This window comes from Hippocampus zosterae, chromosome 1, assembly GCF_025434085.1.
Source record: "Hippocampus zosterae strain Florida chromosome 1, ASM2543408v3, whole genome shotgun sequence".
Classification (NCBI taxonomy): domain Eukaryota; kingdom Metazoa; phylum Chordata; class Actinopteri; order Syngnathiformes; family Syngnathidae; genus Hippocampus; species Hippocampus zosterae.
The window spans coordinates 12,419,795-12,443,787 of record NC_067451.1 but is presented as its reverse complement, the minus strand read 5'-3'; the positions used below and the strand labels follow the sequence as shown (position 1 = coordinate 12,443,787).

At 42.5% G+C, this 23,993-nt stretch overlaps 1 protein-coding gene across 6 annotated transcripts in view; it reads right to left on the bottom strand.

Moving 5' to 3' along the window:
* The window catches only part of ablim3 (actin binding LIM protein family, member 3), an 89,394-nt gene that overhangs the window by 36,954 nt on the left and 28,447 nt on the right, over positions 1–23,993 (bottom strand). Inside the window, exons 3-23 of one of the 6 annotated variants that reach the window (XM_052057821.1) lie at positions 21,637–21,820; positions 17,962–18,077; positions 16,381–16,507; positions 15,708–15,801; positions 12,794–12,881; positions 12,600–12,658; positions 12,414–12,485; positions 10,289–10,453; positions 9,846–9,875; positions 9,611–9,737; positions 8,342–8,437; positions 8,001–8,051; positions 4,345–4,461; positions 4,147–4,217; positions 3,815–3,977; positions 2,647–2,676; positions 2,307–2,362; positions 2,048–2,114; positions 1,934–1,944; positions 1,768–1,848; positions 156–1,340 (exon numbers count right to left, since the gene is read on the bottom strand). In XM_052057821.1, the coding sequence (XP_051913781.1) occupies positions 1,227–1,340; positions 1,768–1,848; positions 1,934–1,944; positions 2,048–2,114; positions 2,307–2,362; positions 2,647–2,676; positions 3,815–3,977; positions 4,147–4,217; positions 4,345–4,461; positions 8,001–8,051; positions 8,342–8,437; positions 9,611–9,737; positions 9,846–9,875; positions 10,289–10,453; positions 12,414–12,485; positions 12,600–12,658; positions 12,794–12,881; positions 15,708–15,801; positions 16,381–16,507; positions 17,962–18,077; positions 21,637–21,820 (1,919 nt within the window). In that variant the 3' untranslated portion in view covers positions 156–1,226. Of the gene's footprint in view, positions 1–155; positions 1,341–1,767; positions 1,849–1,933; positions 1,945–2,047; positions 2,115–2,306; positions 2,363–2,646; positions 2,677–3,799; positions 3,978–4,146; positions 4,218–4,344; positions 4,480–8,000; positions 8,052–8,341; positions 8,438–9,610; positions 9,738–9,845; positions 9,876–10,288; positions 10,454–12,413; positions 12,659–12,793; positions 12,882–15,707; positions 15,802–16,380; positions 16,508–17,961; positions 18,078–21,636; positions 21,821–23,993 lie in introns of those variants that run through there. The other 5 variants (XM_052057807.1, XM_052057836.1, XR_007961347.1 and 2 more) reach the window with 5 other exon arrangements.

Here is a 23,993-nt window from a genome sequence, read left to right as displayed (position 1 = left end):
ACCAATGATTTAATTAAAAAAAATGTGAACGCTAGGTAGGTTGATTTCAAACGACCGCTATAATCATGTTACTCAGTTTGAGATGGTCACTGATCTTATACACTACAGCACTTACAAGTATGCAGCTATATATGTCAAAATACATTGTACACAAAGAGAGAGACAGAGAGTGTAAGTTTAATTTTAGTAACAAAATCCAAAATAACGGTGTTCAAAGGAAAAATGTCAACAACCCAGAATTTTAAGCAACATGGGAGAAATCCTTGCTCAGCACTTTTTTTTTTCATTAGCAATCATAATCCCTGTATAGCTACACAATTATTGGATATTCCTTTTATGTGTTTGGGTGACCGATGTCTGCAACGCTCTCGTGCAATTAACTCCAAAACAAATGGAAAGATAACATGGAGTCGGTGGCTTGTCTTCTGTTATCGGTGAAGTGTATCCCACGTTCTCAAATGTAACGACACAGTACCGGTAAATGCTTTGCCATTCGTTTTAAATCATGCAACCTTGACATCGGTGTCCTGCAAATCTGTATTTGCTCACTTTGGTTTTTCAAATTTACTGTAAGTCAAATACGTTTGAAAGTACTTTCCACTGCTCGTTGTTTCTTATTATTAGTCAGTACAAAGCAACACCGTATTTTGAGTAAGAGTGCAAAATCTGGGGGAAGAAGTGATGAGAATGCAAAAAACCCAAAGCAAACAATCTAATTCTCATCCATCATCATCGTGTATCCTTTGCACTAAGAAAGTGACAAAATTGTAATACTTCAACTACATTCTACTTATTCAGATTGCTGGTGCTGCACACTCATAAAATATATGTAAAATGCGTAACAAATAAGGCAAAGCCAAAATTCTCCTCACGGTGTCAAAGTTGGGCAACCGATGAAGTTATTTATTTATTTATTTTGATTTCGTATGGTGCGGGCGTGCCTTCCTCAGGCCTTTCGCAATAAAGAAAAGCACAAGATGGCATCTCCAATTCACAGTCTGTATTGCTTACAGATCACTCCAGCACGTGAACACACGAGCACTGTTCCTGTGCAGACAGGTCTCTGAATCACACGAGTCGGTGCTGGTGTGGCCACAACTTGGTTGATTGCTCGACGAGATCTAGAACAGGTTCTCAGCCATGGCAGTGAAACGGTGCAGAAATCTCCATAGTTGATCAATTCCTCTCGAGATGTATAGCAGCATTTAACGAATGTCTATGCGCTATTAAAAGAGTCGGGCCTGTTTCTTGAGCTCATTCCTCTTCCATAAAGCCAACCTGTCGAAATCCTCAATGGTCATGCCAAACACTTGGACAAACTCCTCTGGGGACAGGTGACGCTGGGAGAAAGAAGGGGAAATCCCGTGAACCAATAAAAAGGTAAAAAGGAATCATGATTTAAATTTATCCTGTAAATTTTGACATGATCCTTTCGATCTGGACAACCAACAGTTGAGTGACACAGTCAAATGCGAAAAGTCCAATGCTCCTGACCATAGCTGAAATGGAACTTTGAACAGTGGCAGTAGTATAAAGCAAAGTGGCTCATGTTTCTGCCCTGAGTGCTCTGTACCACATGGTTAATTCAACAGCATGAAGAAAGAGTCCAGAATGTATTTAGAGAGCTGAAATGCCCCCCCCCCCCTCCCACAACGCATGTTTATCACTTTACTTGTCGCACATCAGCGTTGTTGTTGTTTATTTGTAGCCTTAGTATGAATTAGTAATCAGTAAGCTAGTTTCCACACGAGTAGGAGCACACTTTACCTCCAGTCTGGCTCTCTCCACATCTTTGGGAAGCCTGTTCCTCCCTCTGGTGGTAACAATGAGCGCTTCATAGGGGTAAATCTGCAATCCAAATGGGCCTCTCTTAACTTCATGAACACTTTGATGATTCCAAACATCTCAACAGACTCAAGTGTCAAACCCTTACCTTGTAATCCGCTGTAATCGAAAGAGCAGATAATTAAATCAGTGCAATGAAGCACACTTTGACCACTTATTAAAATAAATAAGATTAAAATGCTTTAAATATATTTCCATGTACCTCGGCTTCCCCAGTTGACTTCGTTGCTGCTGTCATACTGGTACTGGTAGCAGTCGGCACTCTGAGGCTGCAGGTGGTTCATAGTAAAACAGAGTCCGTTTAGCAAGTGGAGACAATAAAAGAGGCACAAGTTTGGGATTGTGAAGTCGCAAAATGTGAGAAAGTTACAGAGGCATGCATATTTTTTCAAGACTCTGTACTACATACAAGTACCAAACATTCTCAGGAAAACGCTTTGTTGGATTCACAGGCGTCTCACCCGTTGTATCCCATTGCGTCCATAACCTGGAAGTGACGCAGACTTGCACACATAATCTAGAATAAAAACATGTATTAGTGCAGTGCAATGTCATTTTTCTAAGGTTTGACACGTCGATAGAAATGTAGCATCAGTGACAAACCACTGCCACAAGATGGCGCTCACCTCTAACAAACATTTGATGGCGGTGGTCGCAATCGTGCTGTGCAGTAATTGTGTATGAAATCCCACCATTTACACGTCACAATTTTTACTCTTTATAACATTCACTATTCAAACGAAAGTGTAACTTGTATAGCGCTATGTGTCCATGTACCTAAAATTGACAAAATCCACTCACCAACGTCAGTGCTGTGTTGAGATCGGGGAGCTGTGAAAGGCAAACAGTCAGATCATTAAAACGTCTTAACCGCACCAGTAAAAAGGAAATAATATGTTCAGGGCAATGAAATATTCAAAATCTAAAGATGTATTTATTTTTGTCAATGCTTGGGAGGATCACACTGAATCACAGGTACAATATGAACAAAGAGGCCCAGTTAGGAGAGGAATCAAACGCAGACATTTTCATCGCTCAATATGGTTTCAGGTCTTTGTTGCCTTCGAGCGAGAACCAACAGAGTGCTGTTCACTTGTGTCCCCTCCCATTTGAGAAAGGGCTTTAATGAGAGATCTTACCGCTCATAAATAAACCAGGATATGGGACACCAGCTGTGCACGGGAGAGCGAGGGAGTTTTCATACACACATGAATGGATGGATACATGCATGCACATACGGAGCCATGAAGAATAGTGTGTAGAGAAGACGCCGGACGAGGAAGAAGTAGGAGGAGGATGAGAAGTAAGATCGAAGTACAGTAGCATGCAAAGCAGCAAATAGGGAGATGACGAAGGCAATGGTGCATGCAAGTGAAAAGAAGCGCTTGGAAAAAAAGGGAATGGGGTGAAGGAAAGCTACAGTGTGAATGTCAGAGGCTAAAATAACAGCCTCAACTGGTGCAGAGAAATTTGGAAAAAGTCTTTTATTATGATATTCTTAGTTATTAAAAAAAAGATACAGCATACTACTACACTACTACTGCTAATCTTTTCTCATTTTATTTTGTGACCTTGGACCTGCACCAAAAGAGTACTGCATCCAGTCGCGCTGCCACATAAACTTATCAAATGTAAAAAGAAGCAAAGTAGCCAACAAATTTCTGCACAAATGCAGCTATCAATCCAAATAGGAGACAAAACTAAAGGTTGACATTTTCAGGAATAAAATAGAAGCAATGAAATATTTTTACAAAACCGTTTCAAGTTTCTGACATCTGTAGCTTGATATCTTTTTGGACTCGCATTTTTAGGGTCTCCATGTGCTCTTTTGGTCTAGGTTTGTCAACATTTGGTCTTGGTTTGTTAACTTTCTTGAGGCATAGTTTGCGTACGACCATTTCCTGCTCCGTACTTCTGTTGTCGAGACTTCAGGAAAGGCGGTTCATAAGGGAACGGGGTGCTCGCTTACATCCATTAATGGTGTAAGTCGTGGCGTTGTAGCCTGTAGTGTTGAGGGTTTCCTTGCTCCCACTTCGAGAATTCCTTGCACTGCCCCAGGGGTCGTTGTCATAGGAACCAGATCTGGCTTTCATCTCCTCCTTTAGGATCATCCTACCTATGCCACTCCCAATCTGAGAAAGAGGAATTTGATGTGCAGAGCACAAGTCGTGTGAGAGGAACAGATAAGGAGGATCGTTCAGGTACCATAACCTACGATATGCATCATTTATGGTTTTTCTGACACTATGTTGAAGCGGGGGTGAGGGGGGGGGGGGTAGGAGGGGGTAATGAAGCGCTTACTCTTTGAAGACTGTGATTCCAACTCTCTTCATCTCCCCCTGTTGAGAACCGTCTCCGTGGTACCCGATAGGCTGAGCAGCAATAAAGATAAAAGACATTCCCTTTTATCTTTATAGTGAAAGGGAACTCAGGTATACTGTGAAGACTTCGGTCCAGTGTAAGCAGTAAACCATTTGGAGTGAAACGAGTCTTCCATACCCCTGGGGGAGCTGACGTATGGGTAGTAGTCACACTCCGACTGGGTGTATGGCTCAGGAGAATAGGTGGAGAGTTGGGAGGATGTCAGGATATCCTCACTGGTCCTACTCTTGGTTGCTGCATTCAGATGATTGTCTGTGAAAAAAGGAGACATTTGGGAGCGAGAATAATACAGGCAAAGAAAAAAAATCATATGTAAGTGATCAGAGACCAATCAAATATGACATTTTTTGTCTGTCAAATGTTTAAATAGCTGCCAGGATGAATTAGTGAGTTTGGCGAGCCCAAATTTGTCATCTGCAATTTGCTTGCTACTCTGCTTTTCCCCCTTTAAATATTCAAAAAGGCTGCTGGTAAATGGGGCTGTTGGCAGTGCAGCCAGAAAACCAGAATGAAAAGAGATGTGTCACTGTGGTTTTTTTTCTTTTTTTTTTTGCCGAGACGAACAGGATTTCTATAAAATTAATTATCCTCTGATTCATACCGGAAAATTCCCTTTCAGCTTCACAATATATGAGATGTATGGGTGTACGGCTCACAAAAATGGCTTCCATATTAGCGACAAAGGCATAACGTGGCCTTATCTTTGCTCATAGTCGCACCTGCCTGAGGAGTGAATTGCCAATACCTGTATACAGGCTCCTTAGCACAGGGGACAGCAGTGAAATACGCAAAATAAATGAGCTGTGTCCTAGTTTAGATGCTGAACTTTTGAGGACACAAACTAGGGAGGCAACGCCACACATCCAAAAACTGCGCCCACCACATTTTAAAAGAGACAGTCAAGAGTTCTATCACATCTCAAGATTGGACCAATCTGCCCAACTGCACCACTCAGGCTCACATGTTGATGTCAAAATGAAACAAGCGATGGATTTGCTATTGCTCAGGGTTGCACAAACAGTTCTTAATAAAGTGCCGCATTGGCCTCAAGGCCACATTTGCTAACATGGTTGAAATTGTTTTTTTTTTCTCCTCCCAACTGCTGAATTCTCATAAAGCTTAAAGCAACACAATAAGACGTGCTTCCATCTGAGCCAGGCCTCTTTCAAATATAATGTCAGATACCTGCCAATGTGGCACTTGAAATGTAAATAACGGAATGGCAATTGAATTTGGGTGCGCAGGCTTTCAAAGTACCGTGTGCATTTCAGAAAATAGCTTAACACAGGACGCTTACGATACGTGGAGTTTACGTGGAAGGAAAACAAGCCCATGAAAATCACAAAAATGTTCATTTCTCCTTCACAGCCCCATTCACTTTTCGACATTGTTCAAGAGGATCGACGTTTGAGCCAACTGCAAGAAAATAGGCTCTTTTAACCCGAGTCCTGTAAGGGCCCAGCCTGAGGTGGGCTGTCGTTTCATGAATGTGAAGCAATCACATTGATTGTCACTCTGCACAAAAGCACAGTCAATGGAAGTCAATGGGCTTGACATGCAGTGTAATGTCACATGGATCGTTCCTCGCTCTGTTAGCCAGTAACCATCCCGGCCCTGATCCATGATGCATTGAATTCCAATCCGCACAATGCATGACACCGGTGACGGACATTGTTATCTTTGAGACACACGCTTTCCACTTGCCTCACACCACATACAGATGTACACAAGTACGTTCACAGCAAAGTTGTGTAGGCTGTACAGTGCTGACATGGCGTTCCCAAAACGAGAAGAGAGACACAGACATGAATAGAAGCTACGGACTGACTGAGTGGAACAGCGAGAACGAGAGAGATTACTTACAGTGGCAAGGTCACCGGGTTAAATGGAGCAGGAATGTGGAGGGGAGTGAAAAAATGTGATTGGGTGCAAGAAAAAAAAGGTGAAAAGAAAAGGGAAATGTTACTGGAGCACCCCTGTGGGAGATGTGACACACTAACCACGCATATAGAGGCATATTCTCCCATTTGCCCAAGTCAGAAAAAGCGTGCCGATGCGCACTGTGTGTCACTTACGCATCTTCATAAATGTACACACGCGATGTGAGTGCCCGCATTCTCCCGTAGACTTAGCGACTCTTGCCTTCCGCGCTCTAAAGGCTGTACTAAGGTCTAGCACCTCTCGAAAGCAAAAGATCATGTTGCATGTTTTGAGTCATTTGACAGCCACTGACAACGAGTGATGACTGTCACTCGACGAATCGACTCATTTGTTCTGACGTGCGGGCCGAGCTGGGGGCACACTTGTCTCATATACGCTCACTGACTGCCCAACAACCCTATGACATGGCAGTAACGGCCTAATGTTGCCATTGTATCACATTAAATGGTGAAAAAAGGAAGAGTGCCAGTGGACTTTGAGGAACATCTCCAAATGCTGATGGGACTTGCAGTTGAAGTGCCGGTCACAAATACGGACAGTCATCGTAATAATGGGCCTTAAATTACAGATTTTGGGTGTATTTGATCCCTGGCAACCAGGCCAAATCTCCATGTGCAACATTTCCTCAGTTTTGCACCATGAGCACGGTATCCTGATTCATCCATCCATCCATTTTCTGAACCGCTTTATCCTCACAAGGCGTGCTGGAGCCTATCCCAGGTGTCTTCGGGCAGTAGGCGGGGGACACCCTGAACCGGTTGCCAGCCTGAAATTGCTTGTATTGGATAAAATACATCTTTATGTAATTCTTATGTCTCGTGGAAACTCCACAATCCAAAAAGTAGGGCCACGCTCAGGACTTCTGCAAATCACGCCTCTGCGTTTGCGCACATATTTCCAGGTTATGCATGGCAGGTTTGTTCAAATCTACAGGCGGGTGAATCGCGGCATTTTGAAAGTTTCGAATGGCACATAAGGGATTGACTTAAGAGCGCACGCGAGAATATGCCCCACAGTGAATAACACCAAAAAAATATTTCCTTAGGCCATAAATAGCTCTAGCCTGCAGAAACTGACAGATATGAAATAAAATGAGCATGTTTATTTAGTAGTACATAACGGGCCTGTAATCCCCAGCCGTGCAACTCTTGGGAATTTGGTCTCACATCACTTTTTCACATTTTGTTTCAGTTCAGTTGGGTTTCATTATTGAAGATTCTCATGAGTGCTTGGATAGATTACAGCCTGTCATGTAATTAGCATAATTTTCACGGACAGACGTGTAACATGCACAAAAAACACAAAACTATAATCAAGGCCACTTGCTAAACTACTGTGCTTATGTCATATAACCATGGATTCAGAACATGGTCAATTTGTAAAAAAAGCAAACAGAGCAGCTTGTGTTTGGAGAGTGTGAAAATTCAGCAGCTAATATAGCAGCTTCCAGTGGATGACTGCCGAATACTCATCAACCATCTCGGTAGAATCTCTGTACTGAATAAATACTTTCGAGTATAATAGAGTTTGTTGTATGCATGCTCTAAACATGTGATATGGTGTTTCCCCACGCATTAAAAAGCGTGACAGCTGAGCAGAGTTGACTTCCTCTGTGGCAAATTCTTAAATATCTTACCACTGATAAATTAAGCAAGTTTTTTTATTGCTGTAGTTTAACTAACAACAATTGGAACATCAATACTAATCCATAGCTGGTCCTAATGGGATGTTGAAAGACACTGACAGATCAGTCATGGCATCGTTGTCGAAGCACAGCATGACTACACTGACAGGAGGACAGGCAGGCTAAGGCGGGGCTAACTGCACGGTACCCGTTCTCTTATAGATGGGAGGTTTCCTGTAGATGTTGGGCTCCCCTGAGGCTGAGGAGACAAAGAGGAGATGGAAAATTGAAACGCAGTGCCATAAAAGAGGAAAGGCTAGAGGTCGTGAGTTGCTTTTGGAACAATGGGATGAAGAGAAGAAGAGAGGCTGTGAAGGAAGATAAAATAAGATCAAGTACGCCGTATGAAAGGAAGGATAGGCCGAAAGGGATTATGTTTGTGGAAGAACAAGACTTTGTGACATATAGTGTTGTTCACATCTTGTCACTCCCGAGGAGCATGATGGTATTCCTCTCAGTGATTAGTGGTTTGGTGGTTAGGAGTCCTACCTGGTACGTGAAAGTGTTTTGGGGGCTGGATGACGGTCGGTGTGCTGGACCGTCCCTCTTGGCCGTAGTATGGTGAGCTCCTTCCACTCTCAGGTCCTACAGCCAATCACAGTAAAGAAAGCTGGATAAGAGGCACCCCATACCAAAATATCACTCAAGTACTGAATAGCAGTTTAAAAAGCTTCAATCAAAACGTTACAAATTAACATCACATGAAATTATATACAGAACAGTTTTTAAATAATTCAAAAATGAATCCCATTCATGCAGGACGGTGCGCTAGATGTTAGCATGGCATGCCGGACCTCAGCATCAAAGGATTGAATGCACATTTCGCTTTTTGTGAGGCTTACGATGGCTTTCTGCGGCACATTAAAATATATTGCAAGATGGAGATGGTGGAAAGGTGTCATGTGAGTACACATGTCATTACACTTTTATTGCTTTCTAACTTTGAAAAAGGCCATATCATGCTAAATCAAATTTTTTGGAGCTTTTAGCCATGGTAAAATTCTAATTCCTCATCAAGAACACCCTCAAAGTTTCCCTCCATTCACCCATCACGGCACATTCCCTCTCAATCCTAAAACTCTCAAGCACCAATTTCTCCCATCCAAGAAAATGACACTTCGTACATAACAAAGTGAGGAGCCACCCCCCGAAAGCAACTGAGTTGAGGACAAGTCTGCCTGGTGACAACCTATTACCACAACCACCAATGAAAAAAACCACGGAACTCCTAATCATAAGCATAATAAAAATCATCTGTCTTGGCCAAGTATGTAGTACACACAAGGAATTTGTCTCCGGTAGCGTAGGCGACACTATATATTGCAATAACAAGCAACTATGATGAACAAAGACATGACATCAACGTATCTAAAGATTTTTCGTAATGTAAGGGTACCATTGTGCAGCAGTACCACCCAATGACAGCTGTGCAGTCATCGAGCACAGATAAAGTGATCAGTGGTGCAATAGAAATACTATGATGGTTCTGCATTTGGTGCAGATAACTGGTGCACATTTATTTTAAGTGACCAGTTGCATAACTTTGTAGGACAACTTTGGGTGTGCAATTACTGTACAGTATACAATATGGTCCCTCAGGACAATGAGCAGAATATAGTCAATGACAATGGCTATGACATAATTGCCATGTCAGAGCCAACAAGGGTCTTGTTCAGGTCCACTGGAAAATTCCGCTCCTGATAATATGGAAATATTTTTGCTAATATGACTTGACTAGCAATTTATTGAAATGCTCACCAGGATAACCAAAGTGCTGCGGAGAGCGAGGCATGATGGGTGACATGCCTTGACGACTGTAGTTTGGGGTGTCATTGTAACCTGGACTGGAGCATCGCCTCTGCTTCATGTCCAGGCAGTCATAGTCCTTGACACGTGAGAGGTGGAAAGAACGAGACGAGCAAATGAAAACACAGCAGTGGTTTCAACTGATCTTCAGTGCTCTTGCCAAAACAGTGTGAAGGGGAATGCCTACCTGAGAATAGGGAGATAGTGTCCCAAGTGACTGCAGAATCAAACAAGGCAGACATGTTATTTCAAAGTAGCAATTTATCAAAGTAAGAAAATACAGATGACCGGTATGTACAGTATGTACAGTTGTGCTGCCTCTTGGCAAGCGTCCATACATCAGAATAATCAGAACCTAGCAGCTTTTGGAGCCCAACTGAGATGAGTCAATTCCAACAGTGCAAACATGAAGTTTCATTTAAATACATCTTAAAGTGGCCCTACCGCAATTTGCAATTGCTGGTTTCATCAATTTATTCATTGATGGTATTTCATCTATCCCTAATAAAAATGCAGCGTGCAAAGAGATATGCGTTTCTACTGGGGTGTCTGTCTGAAAAAAAAAAGGGAAAATTCTCCTTAAATTACAGACCAGTGCCACATTTGGCCTGGAGTGTGCAGCAGTTGTACCTCCCCATAGCTGTAAGTCATGTCTAGCCTGTCATCAGAGGTGTATCTCTGGTAGGGCTGGTATGAGGAGCATATCAGGTCTGGCTGCTGGACTTCATATATGGCCTTGATCTTTGGGAGGGCAGCTAGGTCCTTATAATCTAGGAACTCATTCGCCAATCTGGCCTGGAGAGAGGACAAACACACACCCAACCACCAACACAGACACAACAGCAACCACATGAACGGCACCCAGAAACAGTCGTGTGTCCACTAGCGATGGCAAACAGAACATGCGGCCACGGAGCATTCTAAGCAGACACACGAACACCTTGCCCAAGCACATGTATGAATGCGTGTGCGGCGCGAACATCTGAAGTGTCTTGACAGTCATTGACCTTCAGGATGAAAGACAGCTCGAGAGAGGGAGGGGAAACCGCATGGAAGGCACGTGTGCTTACACTGCATTTGTCCCTCATCCATCACCTTAACCACAAAGGTCATTGATTAAGAAATGGAAGCCAAGCATGGCCAAGCAGAGAGGAGTGACTCCCACTTGCATGCGGAAACGACATGCTTGCACTGACAACACGCAGCAACACTCAGCGGTCCACCATGACATGTCCAGTATATGAATGGAATTCTGGGAGACAGAATGACAGTCATCACTGCTGACTTAGTTAACTTTGTTGAGTCCTAAATATACTATGAAGCCATGACATTATGATCACCACGTAATGATTTGCCGCGTTGGATAACATTATAGGAGGAGTGCAAGTGATCAGAACGCTCTGGCCGCTCAGTGTATCTCTTGATTTGCAGGTACAAATGTGTTTGAGAATTTGGATCACAAATTATAATTGACTTATATATGATTATTGTCCCTTTATTTTTAAGGATTCATATTCTCCTTCGGCCTTGTGTTCGTCATAAGTATTGTACCAAAAAATGCTCAATGATTCTCAACAAATCTCTGCGGAATAATGGCGCATAGAGAAAGGAAAGGCCCATAAAATTAATGCTGGATAAAATGAAGACTTTGGTTTTTACTGCTTTCAACTTTGAGTAAATAATACATTCATCTTACTGACAGAATACAAGCAAAGGGGTCAGTATCTATGAAAGTACACAATTTGGTGCAGATCTTCTCTCACAGTAGAAATGTTCTACCTTGCCGCAGGTACCGTATGTCCGTACTGTTGCATTTGCACACTTTAAAACGAGACACAAATTCTCTCTTTCCACTGCACAGGACTGGCTTTGGTTTTACTGCACTTGGTTTGTGTCGGTCAATTTTCCACTTCAACGCAGTATTGCCGTACTAGTTGCAGGAAACCGAAGAAACCCATCCAAACAACAACGGAGGAGAACAAGTCTCGGCTCTGTGGCTGATGGGCAGAATCAGAATCATCTTTATTGGCCAAGTATGTAAAACAGGAGAATTTGTCAATGGTAGTTGGTGTCACCGTAGTACTACAGAAAAAATACATTATAGTATCACCAAATATACTTTGGAGAGATACCCGTAGTCCAAATGTACCAATGAAAAAGAGTCATTAAGGATTAGAGAAAAGATTAAGGGCAACAAGAAAACAGAGCAAACGTAGAAAATGTCGAGTGGTGTAGACAGTCATGAGCAAAGCTGTACCAAGCACAACAAAGGCACTCCTGGGTTTATGGCAACAATACAATTTTCACTGGATACGTTTGGAACTCTGGCCGGTTAGCTATTAGTACTCTACTTGCAGCAAGAACTAATCCAAAAATGATGAGCTGAGTGGGTACACACGACCGCTGTGCAGAGGAGATGCAAAGACTCCGCTTATGACACCGATCAATATTGTAACCATAAACCTTTATGGATACAAAACATTGAAGGAAGGATAGCAAGACACACATGCATGCAGGTAAGTTAGTTTCTTGTTGTGTTGTTTGTACAGTACGACAAAAAGAAACTGCAATTTGTGACATACAGGAGCAAAGGAAGGGAATAGGCCATGGGAGTGAGCAGCCCTCAGGTTGGTCCTTAGCACTCAATTCACGGAATAGTCTTTTAGTCCTTTTGTGCGTGTTCTAATTTAAGGGCTGTCTCTGTGCTGATGGTAGCAGGAGGGACTACCAGATGCAAAGACAAGTGGCTACTTACACATATAACCCGATTGGGAGAGCCAATGGATGAGCCTGGAGGAGAGATGGAGGTCTCTGACAGGCGTCTGTGCTGTGAGGTACCACCACACCCCAAAAAAACAAAAAACAAGTACGTAGTATTGAGAACTCGGCATTTGAACACATTTGTTAACCCAACAAATAGAACCCTGAGTATCCAGCTCACCCTGAGCCTCCTCTCTGCTCTCGCTGCTTGCTTGCATAATGGGTGCCACACCTCACACCCTGAGCAAGAGTGAAGGACAGAGATCAGCTCGAGAGCGGAGATTTTACATATTAATGAGTTTGTTTGCACATGCCAGAGTAGTGTGTGTGTGTGTGTGTGTGTGTGTGTGTGTGGGTGTGCGCGTCATAGCTCACCTGTCAGATACATTTCCTCTCCCTCTTTGAACATCAGGTTGCAGCGAACACAGCGGGCACAGGTTGGATGGTAGTGCTTCCCCCCAGCCTTAATGAGGAAAGAAGAACAAACATTCCCACGAGATTTAACCTCAATTCACCACTTTGAAGGGGGCACGTTATGGAAACGTGCCTTTTTAATTGCTTGCACGCAAATAATTGTGTCTTTGGAGGGCCTGCCCATGCACAGATCAAGAGTCAAATTAAACAACCAAGTAAATCGTTCATCGTCCTATTTCTGAAAATTTCCATTGCATTTTCCAGCCTGCCACCAAACTACTGTCACTTATAGCCAAATGTTCCACAAACTAACAAAGATAGCATAGATTTGCCTTAGCTAGCAGTGCTACAAATGTTAGCTTTTGACAGGCCGCATATATACTTGGCAAGTTGTATACCTGGTGCAGGAGTATTTGTCTTTGATGATGTGTCTGCCAAATACATGGATGTACTGCAGTCGTGAAAAAGTGTAAAACTTGTCATGAAGTACGAGTGAAAATATAATGCCATCAGTTTTGGGTTTTTTTTGTGTGTGTGTGCTTGTGTTTTTCAGACGCGTTTTATGAAGACAGCTGGGAACTGTAGTTAAATGGTTAAAAAATTCTCTTTGAAAGTCTGCTAAATATGTAATCTGTTTAACACATGGTCACAATGGCCTCACAGTTCACTGAGACATCCTCGCAGATCGTGTGTATTTGTTCAAATCACATGCAAGCCAACTCCAGTCAGTCCCTGACAAAATTAGCAGATATCCCCGCGGGTTTGTCGATATGAGATGTGTTAGAAGTGAGTGTGGACAATACACTCTGTGTGTGTGTGTGTGTGTGTGTGTGTGTGTGTGTGTGTGTGTGTGTGTGTGTGTGTTTGTCATAGATCAGGAAAGAAGAATGTGACTATGCAAGTGAAGGACACAAGCGTGTCACCGCATTGAACCCAACACCATTCCATTGAATCCAGCTCGTCCTCAACGCAGAGTTCTCACCCATGCGTCTCAATGGAGCTGACGTCGAAGGCGTGCCCCCAAACCATCAACTCTACCTTTCTGACACACCATCGGGGAATTGCTATTTATAGACACTCTGCCGACATGTATGCAATGTGCCAAAGAGGCCTGAGCTGTTTCATCTTAATTCACTGAGACCGAGCAGGTATATTGCATGCTGTTAACACCATCGACTTTAGATGCTGACACCTGCAGATACGTTTTCTGTTTTTAACCAAACACATTCTATGTGACTTGCAGGAAATTGCCTGTCTGTAATAACTGTGGTATATTCAAGAAGAAGAAGACGAATGAATATTTGTCTCGTGACTTCCAAGAACAGAGAGCTTAGTGTCGGTGGTCATGTGGTATGTTATTCGTACAACAGCTGGAGTAAGGGCTGCATTGTCGGAGGCATCTGCTCTTGACATTAACCCTTTCAGGGACAGCGGTAACTACAGCGGACATCCTATCACCTTACCAGGTTACAGGATGTTTGAAAGGGTTAAACTGGAATTCTGACTGCCCTGATGATAAAGTGTCATCGTGGATGGATGGATGAATGATATTCTGCAAAAGTAGGAATCGAAGTGAAGCGAAGGTGGTGAAACGAAGCAACGGAAGATGCCACCTCTTGAGATTCTCTACTGTGGCAATGCATTTGAGTAACGACATTGAGCTTTGTGCTCCTGGAGACCACGCCGGCAAGTTCAAACATCAACATTGACTCCAAACAGACAGCAGTTCAGTTTCCACTCATTGGCAGTGCGAATGTGAGTGTGAATGCCTTTCGCCTGAACTCAGAAGGCAAATGATGCAACTTTCTACGACTCCGAACAGGATGAGCAGTATCGGAAATGGAGGCATGTCATCCAGTAAGCTACATCAGCTCCATGCGTCAATACATCTCTCATGAAGTTAATTGCATTGTCCATAAAAAGCCTGTCGCTGGAGCATCAAACTCTGACTGGTGAAAGCAATATGCGTGCCCAGCGTTCCTTGAGTGAGACGCAGATATAAGCAGGAAAGGGAGACAGAGGGTGAGAGTGAAAGACTTACTGATAAAGACGGACATTTCTCTGTGTCTATAAATAACTCTGAGAGGAACAAAGCATTTTACACCAAGCGTTCTGATGAGCAAAGGAGCTCAGGGACAACAAGGCACTGTGCATGCATGTGTGTGTGTGTGTGTGTTACATCCCAATGCCAGGAAACCATCCAAAGGTATTTAATCAATCTCTGCTAAATGTCTTTCATTAGTACAATCCAATCCCCCTCATAATTTTCCATTCAAAAGTTTTTAAACAACTTTGCTCATGCCGCTTGTTCTTTTTTTTGTTAACCTTAACCTGATTCATACAAAAGTTCATGAATTCCGAACTCCATTTGCCAAGGCCTTTTTGCAAGTGAAAATCTACCACCGTCACTTGACAGCTGTCCGTCATGTTTTGTAGCACTTGAAAATGCGTCTGCAGTGATGCCAGACTCACAGATGCTAAATCACTTAATTACAATATTTTTCTAAAAATTAAACGGCTAAACACTATAAATCATTTGAAACTTTACACGGGTTTCGGTCAACCATGAAATCTGGTTGACCGAAACCGCTTCATCCCTAAATAGAGTGGAATGTTCAACTATTGTGGATGTTTTGGTTTAGTTGAGTAGGTCAAAATGTTTATCACTCTCCAATCATAAGTCGCACACTCCCCAAGTAGAGCGGGGCTTAAACAGAGCCGAGGATGAAATGTGACTGCTCAATTGCGATAAGGCTGATTATGCTCAGTTAGCACAGTTGTCTCCCATTTGAGGATTTCTCAATTACTGCAGTCATCAACACAGAGAAATCTCTGTTAGAATTGTGCCACCGCTGAAAGTGTTCTCCATTCTCACCTCCAGAACCCTTCCACTTATGTATCTGCAGCAGCCCTCGCATTTCACCCCAAACTGGGCATGGTAGTCCGCCTCGCAGTATGGCACTCCATCCCTGTGACAGAGAAACACATCAAAAAAGCTTCCATGGCTCCAAAATGTTAAAGTAAACGGTCGAGAGAAATCTCCAAACTCAAATTTCAATTCATTCTTGGACCTCTGAATGCCTAATTTGTTGTTTCCACTTTTTTCCAGATAATTATAAAAGCAGGAACTATCCGGTAGGGTCAAACGGTTGCCCTTATAAAACCTTTCCACTAGATATACATTTATAGGACAATTAAAAATGGTACAAGTACATTAATATATAGAAACTCACAATCCCACTTCAATTGAAGATCTTACCCAGTAGATTTTTCTTTCACATTCTTCTATTCACAATTATGTGACAGGCTTAAGTCACACCAATAAAAAAGTTGCAACAATGGAATCGTAATGTCATTCACAAATACACGACTTACTTCTTGATGAGTTGCAAATCACTGAATAATCAAAGAAATAGCAACTCACCTGCCCAGAGTTAATTATTACATTCTTAAGGACTTTTATGACCTTAGGCCCTAAGGCTTAGGGGGATTCAACTTGGAGACCCACTCCGCAGTAATATGGTTTCTGTTCATCTTTTCATGCTCACTTGCTGATGTACTCTCCGGTGAGGACCATGTTGCACGTTTGACATCTAAAGCAGCTGATGTGCCATTGCTTCTCCAGCGCCAAGAGAGACTGACCTTGCTTGATCTCTGCTCTACATCCGGCACAGTCTGGACAAAAAGAGCAAGAACAAAACAGAAGAGGAGGGGAGGGGCGTGGGGAATTGAGCAACAGAAGACAAAGAAGAAAATAAGATACGGAGGGAAAAAGAGGAGACAGAAGCACAACCAGTGGGAGGTATCCCGTCAAAGTGTAATTGTATTTCCTTCAAGACCAAACACATACTGATAAGGTGGAATGTGAGTCCCTTTCAATCAAATTCAGATTGTCTGTCTCTTAAAGTATTATCCTGGCCGATTAGCCTGTGTGTGGTGTGCTGACATGGCCTGCAATCATAAATGAAATGGTATCATAATAAATGAATGAATTTGAATGACAGTTTATTATAATGAATCATAATAAACTGTTTAATCAGTAAGAGTGCAAATGCTTATGTGTATCTGACACTTTGTGATTGTGGCATCAAGCTGGAGCTATTGTTGGACACAAACAGGTACATGGTTGTCTGGGGTGTCTTGAAAGGCATTTGCAACAATAAAAATGACAAGGACACAATTTCGAAATCACAGTTATTTGTCAGATTAGCCCAATAGCACCATGTTGACTCTCACGCTTCAGTATTGGTAGTCACTTCTGGTTTGGGGGTGAGGTCGGGGAGGGGGGGGGGCACACAAGAGCTCAACGCTTTAGAAAAATTATCTGAATTTTTTTCCTTGCAAAATTGTGATTGAAATTAGTTTTTCAAGATCCAATTCCCATGCAGTTTTTTTTAAACACAAGAAAAAAAAATAATCTGTATGAGTATCAGTCTATACGACTAAGGAAAAGTCCCTTTTTGCTTCAGGGCAATTTTTTAGGCATGGGAGAAGTATGCACGCTAGCAAAGTGACCACTTCCCTCGGCAAACTCTCAGCCAAGACAAACAGCACTTTGTGGTGAAAAACTGCTGCACTTCCAGTGTGTTTGCTGCTGCCGAATGTATTGAAACTGTCATTCAGTGGTGACAGCGACGGATCATTAAAAGACAATACTTTATTTCTCATCTCATCCGGAATTGTTTTCAGTTCCAGTTTTCTCCTGAGTAATGATAAATTTGTGTGATGATGGCCTGAAATCTCTTTTGTTCCTCCGGAGCGATCTCAAGTTGAAAAGCAGAATGCACATTTGACACAGGTAGCTGAGGGAGCTTTGGTCAGAAATGTTGCAGAGGAATCGCAATGTTGTCCTATAGTTCAGAACTTCAACATTTTGAAAGTCAGATGAAATATACTGTATATGATCATGCTTCCCATGCCAGGAACAGACATCGAGTTCCTCTTGATGTTTAGTGTTGGCAGCAACGAATGATGAGTGCGTTAAACTGCATCATTTTCTCTGGGCACATTGATCTGACAGAAACTTGATTAGCTAAATGTGCTAAGTGGGCTAATGGACACATCAAATTAGAGTCTGTGTCGCGCGGCTCTCAACAGAAGAGAGAAAGTAAGGCAGATGCTGGACTTACGACTGGGCCCGTGGATTTTGATAGGTTCATTTGGCTTGGCCAGTGAGCCAGAGCAGTGCTGGCACACACAGTCCTTTCCACTGAATGTCACTCTGTCTCCGATGGGAAAGGGTTTACTGAGGAGGTGAAAACAGACAGAATTTGAACATTAGTAAGTGCATGATTGTGGCTCAAGTGCTGGATCTAAGAATATACCAAGAAATAGCAACGGATTGCTGGCAGACGCTAGAATAATATAGCCTTAATGGGGTATAATGAAAATATAATGAAAATAAAAATACATTGCGTGTGTGTGTGTATGTGCATGTGTGTGTGTGTGTATACAGTATACATATATATATATATATATATATATATGGAAGACACAAAAACAAAAAAATTAGTTTCACAAAATGAGAATAGCTCATGTGAACAACAACAAATGATCTTAAACACACAGCTGAGTGTATATACACACACGCGCAGACACGCACACACACACACACACACACACACACACGCACACACACACACACACACACACCCACACACACACGCTTGCCTTCAATTTCTAAGTAACTGATTGATTTACCTATAACTGGAGAGTATGTAAAAATTAATGGGGAGCTAAAGGGCTAAGAGAAGTCTTTTAAAAAGACAAACAGCAATCATCCATTTGCTCTGCCACTAAGGCCTGGAAATGGCGTCAAGGCCCTGAGTCACCAGCAGAGGAGCAGCACACATTGTGTTTGTGAAAGACCCTGAGGCATATTTGCTCCTGCCTTGGTTCACAAACATTGAGGATGTAAAACAGTGTGTGTCAGCCCTGGGTTCTGTTAGGTGCACCTGTCCCCATATTACCTTGCCAATAACAGAGCATACACTTTTGCTCTCCCTTCCAAGGCTGACTGAAACTACAAACCCCAATTGAGATGAAATTAGGACGTTGTGTAAAATGTGAATAAAAACTAAAAGAGGTGGATTTGTAAATAATTCAACCAATATCCTACACGACAAAAACAGGATATTTAATGTTCCACGTGATGATCGTTGTTGTTGTTTTTTTGTCATATTCACGCATTTTTAATTTGATACTTGTGTGTGTGTGTGTGTGTTTGTATAATAATGTGTGTGTATGCGTGCGTGTGTGTGTGAATGTGTGTGTGCATGCGTGTGTGTGTGTGTGTGTGTGTGTGTGTGTGTGTGTGGGTGTGTGTGGGTGCGTGTGTGTGTGTGTGTGTGTGTGTGTGTGGGTGTGTGTGTGTGTCTGAGACTATAGGGCTGAAATTTAAGAGTGAATTGTTTTTTTTACCTTGGCTTCGCAATGAGCAGCTTTGTCAGCAGTGCTTGAACATTTTATGATGTTAACATGTTGCATGTTTTTAACTAGCCACTGAAGTGAAGCTGTTTCTGGTAACACTTCACTTAGAGGCACCCTTTTGATCACTGCCCATGAAAACATTACACAGAAACCTGCTTTCTGGTTTCATTAGAGGTGAGGAAATTATGACAATCACAGAGGCGGGCATTGGTAGGAAGACCGAGAAGGGCGATGTGATGTGGATGATGATAAAGAGAAGAGAGATGATAACCGTAACAATGCAAAGGGCAGGATCAGGGTTGGGACTAATAATGCAGGCGAATTAAGGTGGGACAAAATGTCAAAACCATTTTAGATTCTGTTAATAAGTTGTCACTATGATAAATTATCGTGAAAAGAATTCTGAACAGTGACTAGCGCGTCTGCCTCGCTCATGAAATCCGGGTCCGAATCTCAGTTGGAACATCCTTTGAGATGTTGTTGCGACTCTACATCTGTAAAAACATGCTTCGTAGGTCAGTTGAAAGGTTTTTAAACAGTACAGTTCATATCCATAAATGTGAGTGTCAATGGTTTTTTTTTTTTTTTTGTCTACTGTCTCGTGTTCTGTGCTTGACTGGCGACCCAGTCCAGGTTGTACCCAGCCTTACACCCTGATTCAGCTGAGAGTGACTTCACCTCATGTGCAACCCTAATGAGGACAAAAACAAAAGGAAACAGATGCAACGGAATCCGTTAACTAGGTATGTGGACCTATAAAATCTAGAACAGGGGTGCCCAAACTTTTTGGATCGAAGATCTACTTTTTGATCAACTAACCTCACGGGATCTACCCTTACCGGCGCGCGCACGCACACACACACACAAATTAAAGATTTACTGCTTTATTTTATTTTCTAAATATTTTTTTTTTGTGAAAATGAGACTGATTAGTGTGCAGTGTATATTAACACAAAAAATATATTACTAACATGTACAAAGACACACAAATGGTTGTTTGTTATTTTTCTTCTCGACACTACTCGGATCTACTTGGGACCTGTCTTAGATCTACCGGTAGATCAGGATCTACCTAATGGGCACCCCTGATCTAGATGATATAAACATAATGGCTTCTTCCTGGGTTAGTGCTGAATCTGTTTTGTAGGGATGAAAACCACACGTTGGCTCAGCTGAAAACTAATCAACAAGAACATGCAGAATTGGACCCAATTCCTGCTGACAAATTGAATTCAAGCACACTAAGTATAGTTTACCAGTTCATTGTTGAAAGGTTGAATATCAGGATACAGGCAATGAAAACACAGTAACAATTAGGCTCGAAAAAAAACTGCAGCTACTATATATTCATCGCTCTACCACAAGGGGGAGAGTGCCAAGAAAAGAAGAGGTCAAGAAAAGGACTGCGAGCAATGTTACAAAGAGCAGACAGCAGGGAAGATGAGACCCGCCCTGTGGATTCTTGCTGTCTCGTCCGGTATGCTCCAAATACACAGACGTGACTGCTCCTCTGATGGCCTCTGAACACATGGTGTCGGTTCAAGTTGTAACTTTTCACGCAGGATGAGAAGGAATGTCAAACATTGACATGGAAAGATGGAACGGTAACTCTGGTTTGTTCAGAAAGATGTTCGTGATGGACTACTTTTTCTGAAATGCTTTTGGAAATGTGGTTCAACGACAGGAAATCACGGTTGCTGATTTTTCATTAAATATACCTGAGAGAAGTAACATCTTTATCTTAAATACAATATTGACCAGCAGCATCATTTCATATGGGGGTGCCAGGTCAAGGAAACATTGAACTCAATCTTATTCTGTTGGTCACATGCGCTCCATCATCATAACACCAGTTCAAAATGTAAAGTTTCGCACAACTAGGGAAGCTTAGTATTTGTTCTCAAAGGCATTCAAATTTAGACCATACTGTTACATTACGACCACCACATACAAGAGGTTGAACCCATTACTTGACTCGTCGGCCAGTCTGCATCAGCATTCAAAGCTTGAAGTGAACTAATCATGTTTCTGGTCTCCCGTCTTGCAATCAGCCAATTTAGCGACTTACGACTCCCCTGTCGGCTGCTGACGCTGGACTATAGCCTACCGCTGAAACATTGTAGTGTCCAGCTGACAAGGCAAAACAATCTTCATACCTCTGCACAAATTTAAGATTGTAGAAATAAGATGATTGTAGATGAGAATACCAATTTGCCTCAATAGCTTTGGCTATTCCGATCCCCACTCGTCTTAAAATATTCATACTGGCGGCATCACGGGATAGGAGGTGAGGAATGAGGACACATTCCATAGGCTTTTGTCAATCGACGGTCGCAAATGCGATCTTGGGTGATGGCGAGTATGTGCACATGTACCTGCAGACGCTGCAGACAAAGCACTTGGGGTGGTAAGTCCGTCCCAGAGCGGAGACCACCTCCCCTGTGATGAAGTTGTCGCAACGGTCGCACCGTGTGCCATACAGTCGCTGGTAGTCTGCTGTGCAGATGTACTCGCCCTTCTTCTGGAAGAAACCTGACCTCGCCAGATCACAGTTACACACTGGAAAAAATGAATGGAAAAGTATGATCATGAGGTACATTATAAGGTTCCACAAAAATTTTTTAAAATCACAGGTGTACCAAGTTAACTTTACATTACTACTGCAGCTTCTCATTTTAACATACTCTACAGTCCAGTGGTTAGCACGTCGGCTTCACAGTGCAGAGGTACCGGGTTCGATTCCAGCTCCGGCCTCCCTGTGTGGAGTTTGCATGTTCTCCCCGGGCCTGCGTGGGTTTTCTCCGGGTGCTCCGGTTTCCTCCCACATTCCAAAAACGTGCGTGGCAGGCTGATTGAACACTCTAAATTGTCCCTAGGTGTGAGTGTGAGTGTGAATGGTTGTTCGTTTCTGTGTGCCCTGCGATTGGCTGGCAACCGATTCAGGGTGTCCCCCGCCTACTGCCCGGAGACAGCTGGGATAGGCTCCAGCACCCCCCGCGACCCTAGTGAGGATCAAGCGGCTCGGAAGATGAATGAATGAATGAATGAATGAATACATTTAAAAACGAAGAGCAATCGTTCCGAATTTCTGACCAATCACAGTATGTTCATGAACCTCAATAATGGCTTCAGGCGTTACGTACACAGATCTTGTTCATATTAAGATACCAACATTGTGGGAAAATCTTTTTCAAGTTTCCACCTTCCCCGGATCTCCTTTCTCAAGCAATCCATTTTTATTTTGTCATGGCTGAAAACGATTTTCTTTCGTTTTCTAAAGCTGCCGCATTTCCCTGTGAAGTCCCGTGCACTTTTAAAAGTGATGTATCAACTCATTCAGGCAACGTCCACCACTGGTATAACATTAATTCATAAAAGAATAACTTTTAGTTTAGAGCAAACATGAGCGGTTCAAAAAATAGATGGATTGATTTTTCTAATGACCATTCGTTTTTGCCTATCGCTATAGAATGTCAAATTTATTTTCGACATTGTTGCAAAACATGGTCCTTTGTGAATGGACCATCCTTTTTATCCACCTTTGTGCTTCTCATGCATGTGTTTGTCTTGAAAATTGGCTGTGAGAGGTTTTCTCTCAACCAAATGTGCTCTTGAGGAAATATAACGGAAAAGTCACTGTGCACGGCTACAGCTTGTGAAGAACCTGACAAAGCCCCATACCCCACACCTTTCTCCTCAACTAAAAAATGACACGAGGAAGACTGCTTTGCTTGTGTGGATGTGTATGCTTGTGTGCCAAGCGGGCGTTGTCTCGAAATGGTGTACCCGAAGAAGACTTTGGCCTTCAGGATTTTGCCATAGAGCTGTGAATGAATTCCATTGGGGTTAACAGGACAGCAAAAAGGCCTGTTTTGCAGAACAGTGGTCAGAATGGTAACTGGTGTCTGGTTTCTTCCAGTTTCTGTGGTTAACCAACAAAAGGAGTTGATAGATGGTGCACCCTCATACTAGGGTGAAAAAAAAATGTTACACGTGGCACTGACGAAGATCACATGTGACGTATATGAAATCCAGACTGTCATATGACAAGACTGTCTCTTATGATACATATTTATTATGATACGATACAAAATAAAATGGTTGTTTCCAACTATTAGTCTTTCCGATTGTGAGCATTACAAACACAGAAATGCTTCTGGTGAACTGGAGCACAGTTCTGGAGGAGACTACGCAAGTTGGTAAAATGAGAGACAAACTGAATTTTTTTTCAAGACAGCCCACAAAACGCCACCGCGATTCCAGCTTTGTGCTAGACTTGCATTGCGCACAAAAATAGAGCCCTGAGCTTACACAAAAACACACACACAACAGTAAAATCCCTCAAAGGGGCTCATTTAATCTCAAACTGTTTATGAGAGGAGTGTTATGACTTAATGGTGCAATAAAAGATCAATATACCCTCACTTAGGAAGAAAACTGTCCGAGCAGCTGCAGAAGGTTGGAAACACATAAATCCATCTTTGACGCTCTGGCAGAGTGCATATGCAGAGGCTGGTTGATGAAATGTGACAATGTGTATGGTGAGATGTGATAATGGATTTTTATCATTGTGACAGGTCATTGGCATCGAGGGGGAGGTGGCTGGAAAAGTACAGTAGAAGGGTAGAAAGTGGAAAAACGGGAAAGTAGCTCACAAAAATGTGTGTGATCGACATTTTCACAACCGCTGCCTTCAAAATGTCCCCACCACATTTTGATTCCCTCTAACTAG